At 45.0% G+C, this 18547-nt stretch overlaps 1 protein-coding gene across 2 annotated transcripts in view; it reads left to right on the top strand.

Moving 5' to 3' along the window:
• Positions 1–16054: 16054 nt before the first annotated feature.
• The window catches only part of Usp12 (ubiquitin specific peptidase 12), an 85067-nt gene continuing 82574 nt past the window's right edge, over positions 16055–18547 (top strand). The window contains exon 1 of one of the 2 annotated variants that reach the window (XM_048341605.1): positions 16055–16457. In XM_048341605.1, coding sequence (XP_048197562.1) covers positions 16410–16457 — 48 coding nt within the window. In that variant the 5' untranslated portion in view covers positions 16055–16409. The remainder of the gene's footprint in view (positions 16458–18547) is intronic. The other variant, XM_048341606.1, reaches the window with a different exon arrangement.

Consider the following 18547-nt stretch of genomic DNA (forward strand, 5'->3'; position numbering starts at 1 on the left):
GACAGTGCTCAGGCCTTGAGTTCAAGTCCCAGGACTGGCAAAAAAAAAAAAAAAAAAAGATCATGTCTAACCCCAAACCTAGGCTTCAGGCTGAAATACATGAACTTAAAGAGCTGAAGTGCAAAGTCTTCATCAGCAATATGATATTAGGAACAGAGATCCAGTGAAGCCTCAAGTTAGGTCACAAGACCAGAAATCTGTTTTTTCAGGGTGAAGTGCTAGAATGAAGGTGGACAAAAGGAAAGAATGAGTCATCAATTTTTTTTAAAGGGCAGCCAGAAAAAAGACAAAGACCAACTACCTTATCAAGTAGGTAGGTCGGTGCATATAATACATGGTTCAGTTGCACATGCCAAGCAAACTCAAGGCCCTGATTCCAAACTTCACAATTGCCCTTCTCAAAAAAAAGTAAGAAAAAAACCCAACCATCCATTCACTGTATCCTATTAGATGTTAAAGTTATTACAAGATGAAGTTATTCTCTGTAAGCATCTGGTATTCAAATCCTTTAAGAGGTAAGTACTCTAGACTCTTTGCAAATGAAGCAGAGTAGTAGTCTTACCGGAAGGAGGGGTCAGAACACATTGTGTAGAGATGATTGAACTTCTTGTTTACCTGTTTATTTGGTGCTGGTATTGGGGCTTGAACTCAGGGCTTGGACATTGTCCCTTAGCTTTTTTGTTCAAGGCTGGCAATCTACCACTTGAGCCATACCTCCACTTTCAGCCTTTTGCTGGTTAATTGGAAATAAAAGGCTCATACACTTTCCTGCCTAGGCTGAGTCAGAACCATGAGCCAAGATCCTAAAATCTAAGCCTCCAAAGTAACTACAGCTACAGATATCGAGCCACTGGCGCCTGGCACTGAACTTCATCTTAAATCAATGGAAGCAAGAGAAATCTGACATAGTCTTCATTGGGGAGAGGGCTGTGTTTATTTTCTTTTCTGTGGATTCACTAGGTAGTCCCTAGCACATACTAGGTATTCCATGAATATTTACTTTAAGAACATTGATGGAAGGTGGGTGCCATTGACTCACTCCTGTAATTCTAGCTACTTGGGAGGCCGAGATCTGAGGATCATAGAACAAAACCAGCCCAGGCACCAAAGTCCAAACAACAACAACAAAGCCCGAAGTGGAGGAACCTAGGAAAGAAAGGGAAAAAAAATGTTTATGGTCAGAGTGGAAGGAACAGAGAACACAGCCCAATTCTCAGTCAGAGAAACAAGATTACTCTTCTAAAAGCTAGTTGACTTCTGTTCAAGGGTTAGCTACCTGGAAAGGGCTATTGGAAATTTAAGTTGGAAGGTCATTGTGAGTCGTGGTTGTACTAAATTAAGGGGCATTCTGTTACTAGAGAATTATGTGAGTGGTTTTGAAATAACCTGGTTTTCAAAAATGATAGGATAGATGAAAGATGAAGAAACCAGTTGTACATCTATTAAAGAATTGACAAAATATCCATAAGGAATGGACTTTTTTGCTAGTCCTGGGGCTTGGACTCAGGGCCTAAGCACTGTCCCTGGCTTCTTTCTGCTCAAGGCTAGCACTCTGCCACTTGAGCCACAGCGCCACTTCTGGCCTTTTATATATATATGTGGTGCTGAGGAATCGAACCCAGGGCTTCATATATACTAGGCAAGCACTCTACCACTAGGCCATATTCCCAACCTTGGGACTGGATTATTTGACAGTGTAGAAGTCTTGTTCATTTTAGGGCAATCATATTTTGGTTGTCTGTTAGAGAAATATGAGGAAATATTTACAGATAAGATAATCTGATGCTGCATTTGTCTCAATTCATAATGGGGGGGGGGGCAGTGGCTCTGTGCCAGTGACTCATGCCTATAATCCTAGCTACTCAAGTCGGTCTGGACAGGAAAGTCTGTGGTACTCTTTTTTGTCATCATCCTTCTTGTCATTGTTGTTGGTGGTGGTGGTTTGGGGGCTTGAACTCAGGGTCTAGGCTCTGTCTCTGTTCTTTTGCTCAAGGCTAGAACTCTACCTCTGATCCACAGCTCTACTTACAGTTTTCTGGTGGTTAATTAGGGATAAGAGTCTCATTGGGACTTTTATCTGCCCAGGTTGGCTTCAAACCATGATCCTCAGATCTTGGCCTCCTGAGTAGCTAGGATTGCAGGTGTGAGTCACCCACATGCCACCACTGTGATACTCTTATCTTCCAATTAACCACCAAAATGCCAGAAGTAGAACTGTGGCTCAAGTGGTAGAGCACCAGCTTTGAGCAACAAAGCTCAGGGGCAGTGCCTAAGCCCTGAGTTCAAGCCCCAGACGACCACCAAAAAGAAAAGAAAAGAGAAAGAAAGCAGAAAAGGAAAAAAAAACTGTAAATGGAGGTGTAGCTTGAGAGGTAAAATGTTATCCCTAAGAGAAAACACTAAGGGACAGCACTCTGGCCTGACTGAGTTCAACTCTCAATATTGGCAAAGTCATGCTGGGGGTGTGGGTTGAGGACATAGATAAAACAAGAGTGGCCAAGTCCTGATAATATGCTAAACCCGGAGGATAACAAAGGAAGTTCTCATGCATTAGATAAATAGGGAATGGCAGCAAAGAAGTATACACATTTATCAAAAGAATTTGTTCATTAAACAGCATGTATGTTTTATATAGGCAAACTACCTAATAAACAGGTTGCTATTATTTCATTCTTTTCTCTAGTTTTTAAATAGATTTCAAAATAAGAAGTAGGGGAAAAAAAGAATGAAAGAGAGGAGGGAAGAATTCTGCTGCCACCTTGAAAGCAGGAACATTATTTAAATTACAGTGGTGGTACAGAATAAAAGGAGAAGTATTAAGACTGACACTTTTTAAACAGGTAATGAATCATTTGCATTGAGCAAGGTTCTGCTGCACTGGAGCACTAGCCTTGCATCACAGAAAATAGGATGGGTTGCTACGATCCAGGCATGACCACGCAAAATAATTCATTGTTTTCTTCCTTCCTTTCTTTCTTTTCTTCCTTCTCTTTTCTTTCTTTCTTTCTTTCTTCCTTCCTTTCTCCTTCCTTCCTCCCCTTCTCTTCTCTCATCTTTACTTCCTTTGTTCTGCCCTTCCTCCTCCCTCCTTCCCTCCCCCTCCTCCTTCTTTCCTTTCTTCTCTCTCCCTCTTTCTCTCTCTCTCTCTCTCTCTCTCTCTCTCTCTCTCTCTCTCTCTCTCCTCTTTCCTCAGGGCTTCATGCTCCAATTCAGAGACCATGCTCTTGTTTAGCTTTTTTTCTCTCAAGAATGGTGCTCTACCATTTGAGCCATACCCCATTTACAACTTTTTGCTGGTTAATTGGAGATAAGAGTCTTTTGGGTTTATCTGCTCTGGCTGGCTTTGAACCATGATCCTCAGATCTGAGCCTCCTGAGTAGCTATGATTACAGTGTGAGCCACTGGCAGGGAATTCTTTACATTTTCTTCCCAGTCCAGTTCCATTTTCTCCAACCACCCTCGTCTTCAGTGTCAGTGAGATGTGTACATGACATTCTCCTCTATAAGCTTCCTATCCATCATCTTGCTCTTATACTTTGATGTGCTTTTGGTTATAGGATTGAGAGCTGCTTAGCCTTTTTGTATAACACACCCAGGAAGAAGGATAGTTAGGGCATTCTAGCATAGTATTTAATCCTAGAGATCTAGCAGGGAGATTCATGTCACAAGTATCTCATTTGTCAGAACCAAGCTCATCCAACAGACCACATTGCCATTTTCATGCATGAACCTTGCTGTTTTCACCTTTATGTTTATAAAGTTTGTCTACAGATTGGATATCACAATGGCTAAAAATTATTACTGGTGATGTCTGATGCAAAAAGTAAGTTTCAGTAAAAGTGGGGAAATTTTTCCTGTCCTCTTATTTGCTGTAAGGAGTCAGTACTTGGTGGGGCTTGAACTCAGGGCCTGGTTTGTTGTCTCTCAGCTTTCTTTGCTAAAGGCTAATACTCTGCCATTTGATCCACAGCTCCATTTCTAGGTGGGTTTTTTGTTTTTGTGTTGTTGTTGTTGTTTGGTGCTTAGCTAAAGATATAAGTTGCATGGCCTTTCCTGCTTGGGCTGGCTTTGAATCACCATCCACAGATCTCAGCTTCCTGAGTAGCTAGGATTATAGGTGTAAACCTGGCTTTTCTTGCATCCTTTATTGACCTTGGCTATATAAAGATAATAATTAGATGTGAGCCAGGGAGATCACTTATCCAAGTCTTTACAATAACAATCTGAATTATATTCAGTTAAGGGTAAACATGGACTCACCTAAATTGAAAAAAAAAAGAATAGGCTCTCCAGAGAATAATGCTTATTTGGGAATCGTATTGCAATTGGAATAGCAGAGCATTTTAACAGGATAACACATACTTTAGTAGACCATGGGCAGATTAAGATCAGGGCAAAGGGAAAGGCAAAAATGAGAAGAATCACAGCATCAGATAATCTGAGGTAATAATTGTTGACCTCAATGATTAATAACAAAAATGGCATCAATTTCAGCTTTTTTGTGGTGGTGGTGATGCTGGTGGTGGTGGTGTGTGTGTATGCCAGTCCTGGGGCTGGAACTCAGAGCCTGGGTGTTGTTTCTGAACCTTTTTTGCTTAAGGCTAGCTCTTACCACTTGAGCCATAGCTCCACTTTCGGCTTTTTGGTGTTTGACAGTCTCATGGATTTTCCTGCCTGGGCTGGCTTTAAACTGCAATCCTCTTATCTCATCCTCCTGAGTAGCTAGGATTACAGGCATGAGCCACTGGCTCCCAGGTTCCATTTCAGTTTTAACAGACAATTGAAGAGCAGACTCCTGGCAGGAGTGTTTCGTGTGTATGGGTTTGTGCATGTGTTGTGTGCACGTGTGTACACCAGTACCTGTGGCTTGAACTCAGGGCCTCATACTCTTGCCTGGCTTTTTCCACTCAAGTTTGGCACTTTACCATTTAAAATATACCTGGGTGAGGTTTTTTTTTTTTTGGTGCTTAATTGAATATAAGAGTTCTGTAAACTTTCCAACTCAAGTTGGCTTTGAACTGTGATCCTCAGATCTCAGCCTCCTGAGTAGCTAGGATTATAGGCCTGAGACACCCAGTGGCCAGCTTGAAGTGCTTTTTGTACAAAGTTGTGCTGATTTCTGTTCTGTCTTTTGTAATTGTTACTCCTAGACAATCATGGATTAGAACTCTTCCTTCATATCTTCTTGGCTTTATTTACTTTTTGTTTTGTTCTGGTCGATAGAACTGACTCCATTTGGATTCTAACAAATGTCAGATTTTCTCACATATGTACTGTCACAGAGACACCCTATTGCAGGTAGAAGGAACACAGTATCAGAGGCAGCAAAAGAACTAAGGAGCTGAGTTGAGGTCCTTTGTTTCCCTATTATCAAAACAATGATCATTCTACCAATGTAAAGAGAAAGAAGCTGGGCATTGGTGGCTCATGTCTATAATCACAGCTACTCAGGAGGCTGAGATCTGAGGGTACACAGTTCAAAGCCTGGACAAGAAAGTTTATAAGACTTGTATCTTTAAGTACCAGAAAAGGTTAGAGAGGGGTCTGTGGCTCAAGTGGTAAAAATGCTAGCCTTGAGCAAAGAAAGCTCAGAGACAGCACTCAGATGCTGAGGGAGGGAGGGGGAGAGGAGAAAGGAGAGGGAAAAGGTGGGGTAGAGGAGATTCTTCATTTGGAGAGAGGCCTCAAAGAGGAACTAAATGGTGTTCTCTTGGAGGGTGGTTATTGTAATGTGGGCTCCTCCCAAATCTCCTCTCCTGGGCTTTGCGCTGCTTGCTAGATGGCTTGCTTGGGCACTCTCCCAGCAATTTTCATTGATTGAATGGGCACCCAGGGCATCATGGGAATAAGTGTTTGAGTGGGAACTCACAAAATTATGGGGAAATGCATCTGAACAGAAGCCCACGGCACTATGGGAACAAGAAGCGCCATGATGTTATTTGCAACATGTTAGGTCCACCACTGTTTATCCTTGCTTATCTTACAGCTCTCCTTTCTTTCATCAGTATGAATTATTGTTGTATACCAGACACCTAGGTGGGCCTCAAACCTACTACAATAAAGTCACCAGCACTCAGTCAGCCAGGCTAGGAGTCTTTTATTTAGCTGTACACAGCATCGGATCGCCACCACCAGAATGGTGACAAACAGCACAGGGCCTCAGTAAGGCAGGGATTTTAAAGGCAAAAATCACATGTACCACACACAGGTGATAGTGCATGTGATAGCAAGCAGACATACAGAAGCGGAATTGGCAGTTAGTTATCACAAATAGTGATTGCAATTCCAGTAAGACTCTGGAAAATAAAGCAATGAACCATTTAAGCACACAAAATATTCTTTCTTTGTTTAATTCTTGATTCTGGGTGTAACTGGTATTTATTGAGTACCCATTTAACTTCTTTAAAACATGCAAATGGAGTAACAATTATGCTTGATCTCTCCCCTTCCTTTCTTTTGTAAGGGTCAGGCAGCTCTAGGTCAAGCTGCTTATCACTTACTTGGGATGGCTCAGCCTCTTTAGCTAGCACTAAAGGCAAATTTCTTGGTCTGGATGTCTCAATATTAAGGAAAAAGGAAATAAAAAAGGGAAATTCTTTTGAACCTTCCTCCTCAAAGATAATCATCTTTTAAAAAAACACTTCCAAATTCTAGATATAAAATGAGACCTATTATTTTATGTTAGCTTGAATGCTTTAGAGAAGCAAAGTAGATCCAGGGCCACCATGTGCCGTCGACAGCCAGGGGACCAGAGAAGCAGCCCTGGGCTTAACCTATGGAATGCTTTTACTTGGAAGGTCTATTTAAAAAAATCTGGCATAATATATCACTGGTTTTCTCCCTTAATGTTTGTGTCAGAAAGAAGATATTGTGATGGGGACCCCCCAAGGGAGGGGACCACAATGTAACGGGGTCCGATGGTGGGGGGAATCCCCCATCCCTCCAAGAGTCCACCACTCAGAGACAGTCTCAAGTAAAAAAGATGGATTTATTGGGGAAGTAAAGAGTATACTGACCGGCCAGGGCCGCAGCCCAGACTCAGGAGCTGGGACCACACGCCCCGGGCCACACTCAGGGTTGGGTTATAAAAGCAAACACCACATGGTCAAGCCTGCCACACGCAGGTGGCCAATGAGGTTACAACACTCACAGAGCACGTCAGGTCACACGCAGGTGGCCAAAGGGGTTACAGTCCGTCTCACAGTATCTGTTTGAACCAACCTATCATTCTAGTTAAATTGGCGCATGGATTTGGTGGGGCTTACATGATGCAGGTGGATACGCCTACTCATAGGATGGCACAGGTTTAACCTTGAACGTTCCTTGAATGTTCCACAACTCAGGTGGTCAAGCAGTTTACACAATCTTATCACAGCGAAGGAGAACTTCCCTGGATAGGGTGGGGGAGATCTTATTGAAGACGGAGTTGGCTTCTGCTCTAATCTGACCTGGAGTCAATCTGACGCCCCTCCACAGTTAATGATGGCACTGGCCAGATCTGACCTCCCTATTACAGATATATCTACTTTTTAAAAAGTAAATTTAAGTGTACACCATATGTAGTGGCATTAACCAGAGGGAATTGGAAAAGGCTAAAGCAAATTCCTTGAAAAGCAAAACAAGGGCTGGGGATATGGCCTAGTGGCAAGAGTGCCTGCCTCGGATACACGAGGCCCTAGGTTCGATTCCCCAGCACCACATATACAGAAAACGGCCAGAAGCGGCGCTGTGGCTCAAGTGGCACCCTGCTCAGCCTTGAGCGGGAAGAAGCCAGGGACAGTGCTCAGGCCCTGAGTCCAAGGCCCAGGACTGGCAAAAAAAAAAAAAAAGCAAAACAAAACCCAGAAATGGTTAAGGTGAGACATGTTTAGGAGGCCAGGTGTCTTCCTGTTCTGGAAAAGTAGCCCAGGACTGCTCTGTTCATCACATGGTCATATGATGGACTGGTTATTACCAAATCTCTTTTCTGTTTGGATACTGAAGGTGGAACGCTGGAAACATGAGGGGAGAAATTTCTGGGCTCACTTCCTCTTTTGCCTCCTAATTTTTTCTTTGTGGCAGCTCAGAAAAAAAAATAACCCATAGTTATCTCTCTTAAGTGCTCCCCTTCAATTCATGTGTAGAGACTGTTGTCTTACTTTATAAAGACAGCCAGAGCCAAAGAAGGCAGAAGATCAAATAAACCCTTAGAGAGCAGTAAGGTAGAAGTGTCTGAGTTTAAGTGCAGATTCAATGTAAGCAGAGAGGAATCCGATTTGGGCCCACAGAGATATGTTTGTTTGAAGAAAAAAAAAATGCGGGCTGGGAATATGGCCTAGTGGCAAGAGTGCTTGCCTCATATACATGAGGCCCTGGGTTTGATTCCTCAGCACCACATATACAGAAAATGGCCAGAAGTGGCGCTGTGGCTCAAGTGGCAGAGTGCTAGCCTTGAGCAAAAAAGAAGCCAGGGACAGTGCTCAGGCCCTGAGTTCACGGCCTAGGACTGGAAAAAAAAAAAAAATGTCCAATGCTAGTCAGTGCTAGTGGCTCACACAATTCTAGTTACTCAGGAGGATGAGATCTGAGTTTCATGGTTCAAAGCCAGTCTGGGCAGGAAATTTCATGAGACTCATATCTCCAATTAACTAGCCAAAAGCCAAAAGTGGGGTGTATGGCTTAAGTGGTAGCATGCCAGCCTTGAGCAAAAAAGCTAAAGGAGAGCTAGAAGCTCTCAGTTCAAGCAGTAGTATCAGCACAAAAAGAGGAAAAAGGAGAAAGAGAAGCAGAAGGAGAAATAAACTGAAGTGAGCAAGGTGGCACAGGATTGTAATTCTAGCACTTGGACAGACTGAGGCAGAAGGATCTCAAATCTCAAATTCAAGGTCAGTAAGACCCTGTCACAGAAAAAGAAAAAGAAAAAAAATAGTAAACTCGTGCTCTAGTGATTGAAATGTCCTGTTACATAAATGTCTTCAAATATTTAAAAGCAATTTACCTAAGTGTTGTTGTTTTTTTTTTTGGCCAGTCCTGGGCCTTGGACTCAGGGCCTGAGCACTGTCCCTGGCTTCTTTTTGCTCAAGGCTAGCACTCTGCCACTTGAGCCACAGCACCACTTCTGGCCATTTTCTGTATATGTGGTTCTGGGGAATTGAACCCAGGGCCTCATGTATACGAGGCAAGCACTCTTGCCACTAGGCCATATCCCCAGCCCTCATTATGATTTTTTTTTTGGCCAGTCCTGGGCCTTGGACTCAGGGCTTGAGCACTGTCCCTGGCTTCCTTTTTGCTCAAGGCTAGCACTCTGCCACTTGAGCCACAGCGCCACTTCTGGCCATTTTCTGTATATGTGGTGCTGGGGAATCGAACCCAGGGCCTCATGTATACGAGGCAAGCTCTCTCGCCACTAGGCCATATCCCCAGCCCCTTTACCTAAGTTTTGAAACAAACATTTGCACGATCCAAAACATATTAAGAAAATATACAGTAAAATTTCTTTTCTATCTTGTGTTCCAGTTCACCTACCCTCTCTACTCCTGGTAGTCTAGGAAAACACCAATCTATGTGTCTGACAAAAATTTCTTCATGCTAAGTATATTTAGAACCTTTTTTGCTTTTGCTTGACACTGATAAGCTTTGCTATTTTAGTAGAGATTTTTTTCTTTTAAAATAAAAGCAGAAGCAGAAACTATGCCTGTTTCCTACAACTGGGGATGCAGCCTGAGCATTTTAGGAAACCCCCAAGGTGGTACTGCCCTAAGAGGAGGCCAACCCTCTGTGGGCTAAAGGCAGACAAGGGGCAAGGAGGCCCTGTGGGTGCTGACATGCAAATCCATGAAAATGACAGTAAAAGCACAAATCAGCCAAACTTTTACTGTGTAAACTCCAGATATGGTTAAAACACAGAAAACAAAAATCAGTGAAAAATCTGGGAAGTGGGGAGTAGGGAAAAGGCAAGATAAAGACTCTGCTGGGGGGAGAGATCAATAGGAAAAGTAAAGAAAGTGAGCTGGGATTGGGGAAGTTCCATATAGGTACTGGAGGCTTGCTGGAGTCCAGGAGATTTTGTTTTTCTTTTTTGGTGCTCTCCCTGTCCCTTACCAGGAACTCTGTCATTTCAAGTAGAACAAATATTGCAGAAGACATGGGGAAACTCCAACCTGAAGATCAGAGTATCTATTAGTGCCTGAGAAGCCTTAACATTTATAGTGTTGGATAGAGGAGACAAAACTCCACTGCCAGAATTATTATTTTTTCAATATGTTTATCAGTACTGAGGCTTGAACTCGGGGCCTTGGACTCTTCCTTATTTTTTTTTTTTTCTACTCAAGGCTGGCTCTCTACTTCTTGAGCCATACCTCCACACTGTAAAAATCTTTTTGTGTGTGATGCTGGAGACTAAACCCAGGACCATGCACATGCTAGGCAAGCTATACTACCACAGTCCAGAATTATTTTATTTGATGTGGAGTTGCATGCACTTACAGTGTAGGTGTTTATCCGTTTGTTTACTCGGTAATAAATTGAGCACCTGCTCCTCTTTTCCAGGCACTGGGAACAGAGCCATCCAAACAGACAAATTCCCAATTGTTAGGAGCTGATGTTGAGGAGAGAACTGGGCATCCAGCCGGGTCTCTCTGAGGAGACAGGTGAATTGAGGTCTATTGCTGGAAGCCTACCACACTAAGAGGTAGGAAGTGTTCCAGGGAGGGCCATCGCCAAGGTTCAGGGATTGTTGATGTTAGAAGAACAAAATGGAGGAACACCATGGATGTGAGAGAAGAGAGGTATGTGGTTGGGGTGGAAAGTGAGAGGGGGGAAGGAGAGGAAAGAGGAGAAGGAAAAAGGAAAGGACAAGTAAGAAGCCAGGAGGAGGAGCAGGAGAACAGGGAGAGGAGGAAGAAAAGGATGGTTCTAATATGTGGTTGTAATTTTGATGACCTAACAAAAGAAACACTGTCTTCTCTGAACCCTTACAATGTTATAAATAATATACTTGGCACTTTAAAAAATTTAATTGCTCTCAAATGAGGACACAACCCAATCCTTTTGGATAATTCTCAAGGTGGTGCACTTGCCTGCAAAGTTGTTAACATCTCACTTCTCTATATGGTAGTTTTTAAAAGAAAGTAATGTGTGTGCACTGGTGCCAGTGCTAGGGCATGATCTGAGGGCCTAGGTGTTGTGCCTTAGCTTTTTCCCTCTCAAGGTTAGTGCTCTACTTCTACAGTCACAGCTCTACTACTAGCTTTTTGCTGGTTAACTGGAGATAAGAGTCTTGATAACTCCCCAGCATTCCCAACCTCCTACTGGGTTTGATCTTTGATCCTCAGATCTCACCCTCCGGAGCAGTTAGGATTATAGGCATGAGCCACTGCCACCTAGCTAAATCATGTTTAATCTCAGTGAATTGCAAGCTGGAGATCCCAAATTCTTCATAGGCAAATTCCTCCAGTTATTTCTGGTAGATAAAACAGCAGAGACTGCAGGGACCATAACCTTTGTTGGTGACACTATGGGTTGACTGGTTCCCATAACATTCTACACTCACCCACAAACTCCCTGCACCTTGCCCATGCTGAAGCTGTGGACACTTGCCACGTTCTTTCCCATCTGAGCCCAGGCATTTGGAGACCATGTGGCCCAGCTCCACTGTTTATTCTACACTTCCAGACGGCGAATAGCCTCAGCTTGTCTTCCTGTATGCAGAAGAAGTCTTACCCTCTTCAGCACTGACAGTACTCTTATTGGGATCTCCATTCTCTCAGCTCATTTTACATAAAAATAATATTGGCCTTAATGGATTGTTCTTCTTGAGGCCTTAATTTTCTATCATTCATCAGATGACCAGCAGATTTTAAATGAGTGAATCAACAGAGAGAATCAGTTATGCCTTTGCCTCTACTGTCTTAGGTAAGATAGGAGCCTCATGATATAGGAGATACATGCACACACGCATGCACATGGTTGCGCATACACAGAGTTTTAGGTCTCTTGCATGCTAAGCATGTGTTCTGCAACTGAACTATATCTTCATTCTCCCAGCCCTTTTCTTTTAAAGAATGACAAAATCTTGGATCCATGAATTATAGGTTATTCTTTCCCTTTTATATCTATGTCCTATTCTACAGATAAATCAATTTGTTTGAACTTAAGAACTGATTTGACTTGGCTAACAGAGTCTTGTTGCCAGGTGTTGGTGCCTCTTACCTATAATCCTAGCTACTCAGGAGGCTTCGATCTGAGGATTGTGGTTAGAAGCTAGCATATGCAGGAACGTCTGTGAGACTCTTAGCTCCAATTCACCAAGTAAGAAGCCAGAAGTAGAGTTGTGGCTCAAGTGGTAGAACACTAGCCTTGAGCAAAAAAGCTCAAGGACTACCCAAACTTGAGTTCAAGCCTCAGTACTGGCAACAACAACAACAACAACAACAACAACAACAACAACAACAACAACTAGTCTGTTTTGACTGATATCTGGTGCTGCATAGCAGGATATTGATAAATACAACCAAGAAACTTGATTCATTCAGTTGTCAAGAGGCAGGGTAGGCAAGCGGAAAAACAGCATGGGCCTTATAAGTCATTGCACTTTCTTTTTTTTGGTCAATCATGGGACTTGAGTTCAGGGCCTGGGTGCTGTCCATGAGCTTTTATCACTCAAGGCTAGTGCTCTACAACTTTGAGCCACAGTACCATTTCTGGTTTTCTGGTGATTCACTGGAGATGATTCTCACGGACTTTCTAGCCCTAGCTGGCTTCGAACTGCAGTTCTCAGATCTCAGCCTTCTGAGTAGCTAGGATTACAGGTATGAGCCTCCAGCACCTGGCATCATTGTACTTTTCAAGCACTGTAATGACAAATGTCATAGTGGTATGTAAGACAAGCACGAAATGATGAGCCTTAATGTCATTATAATGGTTATATTTAGAAAATGTACCTAAAGTACAGTGGCAGAATTGGTTAAAGCTAAAGAAATAAACTGACTGCTTGAGGGCTGTGTTCACCTACCTTAAATTTTTTTTTGTGTGTGTGTCTCAGTCTTGAAGGGAGGAGAGGTTTGGACTCATGGCCCAGGTACTATCCCTTTGCTTTTGTGCTCAAGGCTGGCACTCTACTACTTGAGTCACAGTTCAACTTCTGGCTTTTTGGTGGTTTATTGGAGATAAGTGTCTAATGGACTTTCCTGCCTAAGCTGGATTTGAATCATGATCATGAAATCTCAGCCTCCCAAGATCAGCTAGCTTCCTGAGATCCTGAGCTAGGATTATAGGCATGAGCTGCTGGTGTTGGCCTTTTTAATTGATTAATTAATCAATTAGGTCTTGGGGCTTGAACTCAAGTCCTGGGCACTGTCCCTGAGCTCTTTTGTGCAAGGCTAGTGCTTTACCACTTTGAGCCACAGCATCACTTTTGGTTTTTTGGTAGTTAATTGGAGATTAAGAGTCTCACGTGACTTTTCAGCCCAGGATGGCTTCGAACCATGGATCCTCAGATCTCAGCCTCCAGAGTAGCTAGGATTACAGGCATAAGCCACCAGTGTCCAGCTAGCCTAACTTTTAAGATGTAGAGTTTAAATGTCCATTTGAAGCACTCCCTTGTGAAACTAGGAGACAAGTACGTCAACATGCACTTTAGTGACCTAGGTGCTTAATGGCCAAGTGGCCAAAAGCAGAGTCCCAGCCATTGATTGTTGTCAGTGGCAAGAGGGAGGCTGGTTTCCTTGTAGTCAGGAAACTGGAGAACACTAAAGGACCTGGCTGTATTCAATCAGTGTTTTTCCCCCAGACAAGCTTATAACGGAATCACTATGGAAACGCATTTGCGTTACCAGAATCTATTTTTCACCAACATGTTGTTGGAATGCTTTGAGCCTAGGAGAGATGCATACCTGAATTTAGAGCATTGTCTGGATTCAGGCCCTCGTCTCCATTCACATGGGTGAACCCAGAAAACCACCTTATTACAAGTTTGCCAATCAAAAATCACCAGTGTTGTGTGTGTGCGTGTGTGTGTGTGTGTGTGTGTATGTGTGGGTGTGTGCTGCTCCTGGGTCTTGAACTCAAAGCTAGCATTCTACCACTTGAGTCATAGATCCACTTCTGACTTTTTACAGGTTAATTAGATGTAAGAATCTCATACTTTTCCTGCCTGGGTTGGCTTTAAGCTGAAATCCTTAGATCTCAGCCTCCTGAGTAGCTAGGATTACAGGTATGAGCCTCTAGGCAACAGTGGCTAACTTTTAAAATCTTTAAACATTCCAGCCATTATTTTCCTTTCTCTCTTTTTTTTGGGGGGGGGGGTCAGTCATGATGCTTGAACCCAGGGCCTGGGTACTGGTACCTCCCTGAGCTTTTTTTCCAAACCTAGCGCTCTACCTGTTTCATTCATTATTAAATTAATTATCTTTATTTCATGGTCATACATTATAGTAAGGTTAACTTACAGTTTCAGATTTAAAATACATACTACATAGGGGACTGCCATGGTATTATTCTAAAGTGTTTAAGTTTCTGCATTGTGCATGTGTCCTTTTAAAAATTACGATTATTGGGTAGTTTTGGTATCTGGGTAGCATCCTTACTCTGGTGCAAATGTTAAGAATCTCGTGTGTGTGTGTGTGTGTGTGTGTGTGTGTACGTACTAGGGCTTGAAGTCAGGCCCTCAATGCCATCCCTGAGCTTTTTTGCTCAAGGCTGGTAGTCTGCCACAGTTCCACTTCCAGCTTTTTGTTGGTTAACTGGAGATAATAGTCTCGAGGTCATAGATCTGAGACTCCTGAGTAGCTAAGATTATAGGTGTGAGCAACCAGCACCCAGCTAGTTTTCTTTTTCTTTTTTTTTTTTTGGCCAGTCCTGGGCCTTGGACTCAGGGCCTGAGCACTGTCCCTGGCTTCTTCCCACTCAAGGCTAGCACTCTGCCTCTTGAGCCACAGCGCCGCTTCTGGCCGTTTTCTGTATATGTGGTGCTGGGGAATCGAACCTAGGGCCTCGTGTATCCGAGGCAGGCACTCTTGCCACTAGGCTATATCCCCAGCCCCCCAGCTAGTTTTCTAATATAGAAACTGACGAAGTCTTTCCATTCACTTGAACTACTTTCTCAATGGCAAAAGTAAAGCAGAGCTGCCATACACAAATAGGGTGCAGCAAAGATTTTTTTTTTGGGGGGGTGTCAATACTGTGTTGTGAACTCAAGGTCCCTTAGCTTTTTCAATAAAGGCTAGCACTCTAATACTTGAGCTAGACCTCCACTTCTGGCCTTTTGCTTATTAATTGGAGATAATTGTCGCACAGACTTTTCTGTCCAGGCTACCTTCGAACTTCCATCCTTAGGACTCAGCCTCCCGAGTAGTGAGCCACTTGCTGGCTTCACGGATGAATTTTATAAGAGGAGGAAGACAGGAACTAAGTATTCAATAGCTGACATTGCTTCTCACAGGACATCTTTCACTTGCGGGGCTTCTGGCTGTAGTAACGTCATCATCATTATTATTGGTTGAAGCCATCTCCATTATGCGGCTACATTCGAAATGGATGGCCAACAGGCTGGCTCATTACCCACCTTTCCTCTTAATTCCAATAAACATAAGCATTTTTGTTCTCTGTCACTTCATTTCGTTAGTCACCTAAAGTTACCGGATTTGATCCACGTGGTCGGTCACCTAAATGATGTCAAAAGAAACCCAGGGCTCGGGACAATACCGGGCTTGTCACAGCCAAGCAGAACCGGGTTTCTTCCCTCCGCCCCTCCTTCCCCGCCGAGAATTATTCAAATCCTCGCCTCGGTTTTCGGTTTCGGCAGTGGGGCTAGCGGTCCCCGGGCCCCAGAGGGTCGGCAGCCGCTAGGACGTGCGGTGCGGGCACCGCCCCGCAGCACCCCCCCGCTCCTCCTCGCAGGCGCGCCGGCGCGCAAGCGCGCAGGCGCTAGGACCCCGCGGCTGGAGGGAAGCGCGGCCCGCCCTCGCCCCGCCCCGGGTCGTGCTCAGGGTGGGAGTCCCGGGCGGGCGCTCCTCAGCTCCAGAGGCGGGCGCTGCGGGTGGGCGTGGCCGCGCGGGGCGGCGCCGCGGGCCGCGCAGCTGCTGGACCGGCCGGGCATTAGGGCCTCGGCGGAGCCCGCTCCCCTGCGTGCTGGGCGTGGTGTGCGGCGAGCGGCTTCGCGGGCAGGCGCGGGCCCGGAGGCGGCGGCTGCGCCCTGCGCCGGGGCGGAGCCGGGGGCGGGCGGGCGGCCGGCAGGCGGGGGCTGGGGCCCGGGGCCGGGAGTGCCTGAGCGCCGGCGGCGACGGCGGTAGCAGCGGCGGCTCTGCCGGTTCGGAGCGTGGGTCGGCGGCGGCTCGGGGCCGGCCCGCGGGCTGCGGTGCGTGCGGGCTGCCCGGTTCCCCTCCTCCCCCGCCCGCCGCCGCTGTGATTGGGTGGAAGATGGCGCTGGGCGGATGGAAATCCTAATGACAGTCTCCAAATTCGCCTCCATCTGTACCATGGTAGGTGCCGCGGGAGGGTGGCGGGTGCGGGTCCCCCGCGCGGCGTGGTCTTCCAGGGCGGGCACGGGCGCTCCGGGGTGAGCGGCCCTGCGCGGGGGAGGGGCGGCGCGCGGCCGGTAAGGGGGGCGACCGAGCTGGACGTGGCCGGGCCGAGCGCCGGCCTCCGGGGGTTGGGGGGCTAGCCGGGCCGCGGGCCGCGGGGGTGGGCGCTCGAGCCGGGGGGCGCGGGGACAGGGACGCTGGGCAGCGCCTGCTCCGCTTCCGCCTGGCCGCGCGCCCGGCGGGGAGGTGTCCGCGGCGGGGCGGGGGTCGTCGGGCAGGAAGGAAGAAAGGGTCTCGTTCCCGGCCGGGGAGAGGACGGAAGTCAAGTGCAGGTTTCCTCCTCGCGCCCCTGGCTAGGCGGAGCCCCGGGTCCCCCTGCCCGGGCCCCAGGCTTGGGAAAGGGGTGCGTGTGAAGGTGGAAACTTTCAGTAAGTGTGCTTGGTGACATTTTTCCCCTCTTGAGAGCCTCCAACCTGTGTCCAGGTGGCAGTCTTGTCACCGGGAAATCTACGTTCGTCTGGGAACGCAGCGGTGGCTTTTCCTGTCATTTGTTTACTTTAATACTCCAGGGATTGACTGCTCGGGGCGGTTGTATCGTTTTATTTAAAGCTTTTATCCAGACTTTTAAGGGAAAAAGTACTGATGGAGGGTGAAAGTTCCGAATTCAACAGAATGTTGGGTAGGTTAGAAACTGCTTTTGTGCTTGGCCAGAAGGACCACAGTTATCCACGTGACGTGACAAATTCCTTTCATTAGCTCCTTTATGAGCTTATACGTAGGGATTGCAATTTATGAGTCATCACTTGAAAAAAAAGTTACTCTTTGCAACATGGGCCTAGTGTTATGTTATCGAAGACTTCTGTAATGTTTCATTTTTATGTATTCGACTTTATATAGGAGATTTCCCAAACAGTCCCCATTTAAAGGAGTGTACATTTTAATCTTTTTCTTTAAGTAGTGAATCAGTTGTTTTTTTTTTTCTAAGCTTTTTCTCCCTCCCCCACACACTCATGTTGGAGAATAGTATAACAAATGGCCAAAATCAGGTGAACTTCAAATGTACAGTAGGGAAATCACATTGAAGAATGAACCACTGAATCCTTTCCTTCACCTTTTGTAATGTACGTTTTGTGATGAGCGTTTTGGGAAAGCGTTGATATTAAAGGGATTAAATGTTTTCCGAGAATTGTTTGAGCGCATTATTTTTAGATATTTGTTAGTTCAAAGCAAATGGGGGTAAATGAGTCTTTTATAGTGATAACTTTACCAGATTGCTCAGCTGCACACCTTGAGGGGTGATAGTTCATTGTCCAAGTCTAGGACTTCAGGAATGGTGTGATGCACTTTACTGATGGAACATTCATGTAGCACCTACTCAGTGATAGATTGCTGAATGTCAGGATACAAACAGTATTAAAATGGACATATTTAATAAGTATGATGTACCATAATCAGCTGAGAACAATGAACCCAGAGAGATTTGCCAAGGTTATACACTGAGTGGGATTGTGATGTCAAGAATGTCTGACTTTGAAGTTCTCTCTAGGGCTTCTCTCCAGGTGCACTAATTACATGTGGTGTGTATCTGTTTTGGCAAATACAGTACAGAAAATATCTATGCCTGGCCAAATGAGATTGTTCCGAAGGTGCTATTAAAATTAGGTGTGTCCATGTTCATATTTGAATAAATTTCTGATGAAGTTCCAATATAGTAGTAAATATCTGAAAGTAATCTGCAGTCTTAACTAAAGAAAATTGCTATCCATCTTTGAGAATTACTGAACTGAAAAGAAAAACATTGGTACTTCCCTTGGTGAGTACTGTTTCCCTAGGGCTTCATACTTTCCACCCTTGTCCTGTGAGTTTGTATCTACCTCTTGAGCAGCTCATTTTTACCTATAGTCTGATCCCCTGTCCATCTGCCTCAAAAAATATCACAGTATTTTTTTGTGATCTCACAGTAATACTGTGTTGTAAGGTTTTTCTGTTTTATTAAGACTCTTGAGGGCTTTAAAGTGAAGGGGTATCATTTATTTCTGTGGTTAGAT

Source organism: Perognathus longimembris, chromosome 3 (genome assembly GCF_023159225.1).
Source record: "Perognathus longimembris pacificus isolate PPM17 chromosome 3, ASM2315922v1, whole genome shotgun sequence".
Lineage (NCBI taxonomy): Eukaryota > Metazoa > Chordata > Mammalia > Rodentia > Heteromyidae > Perognathus > Perognathus longimembris.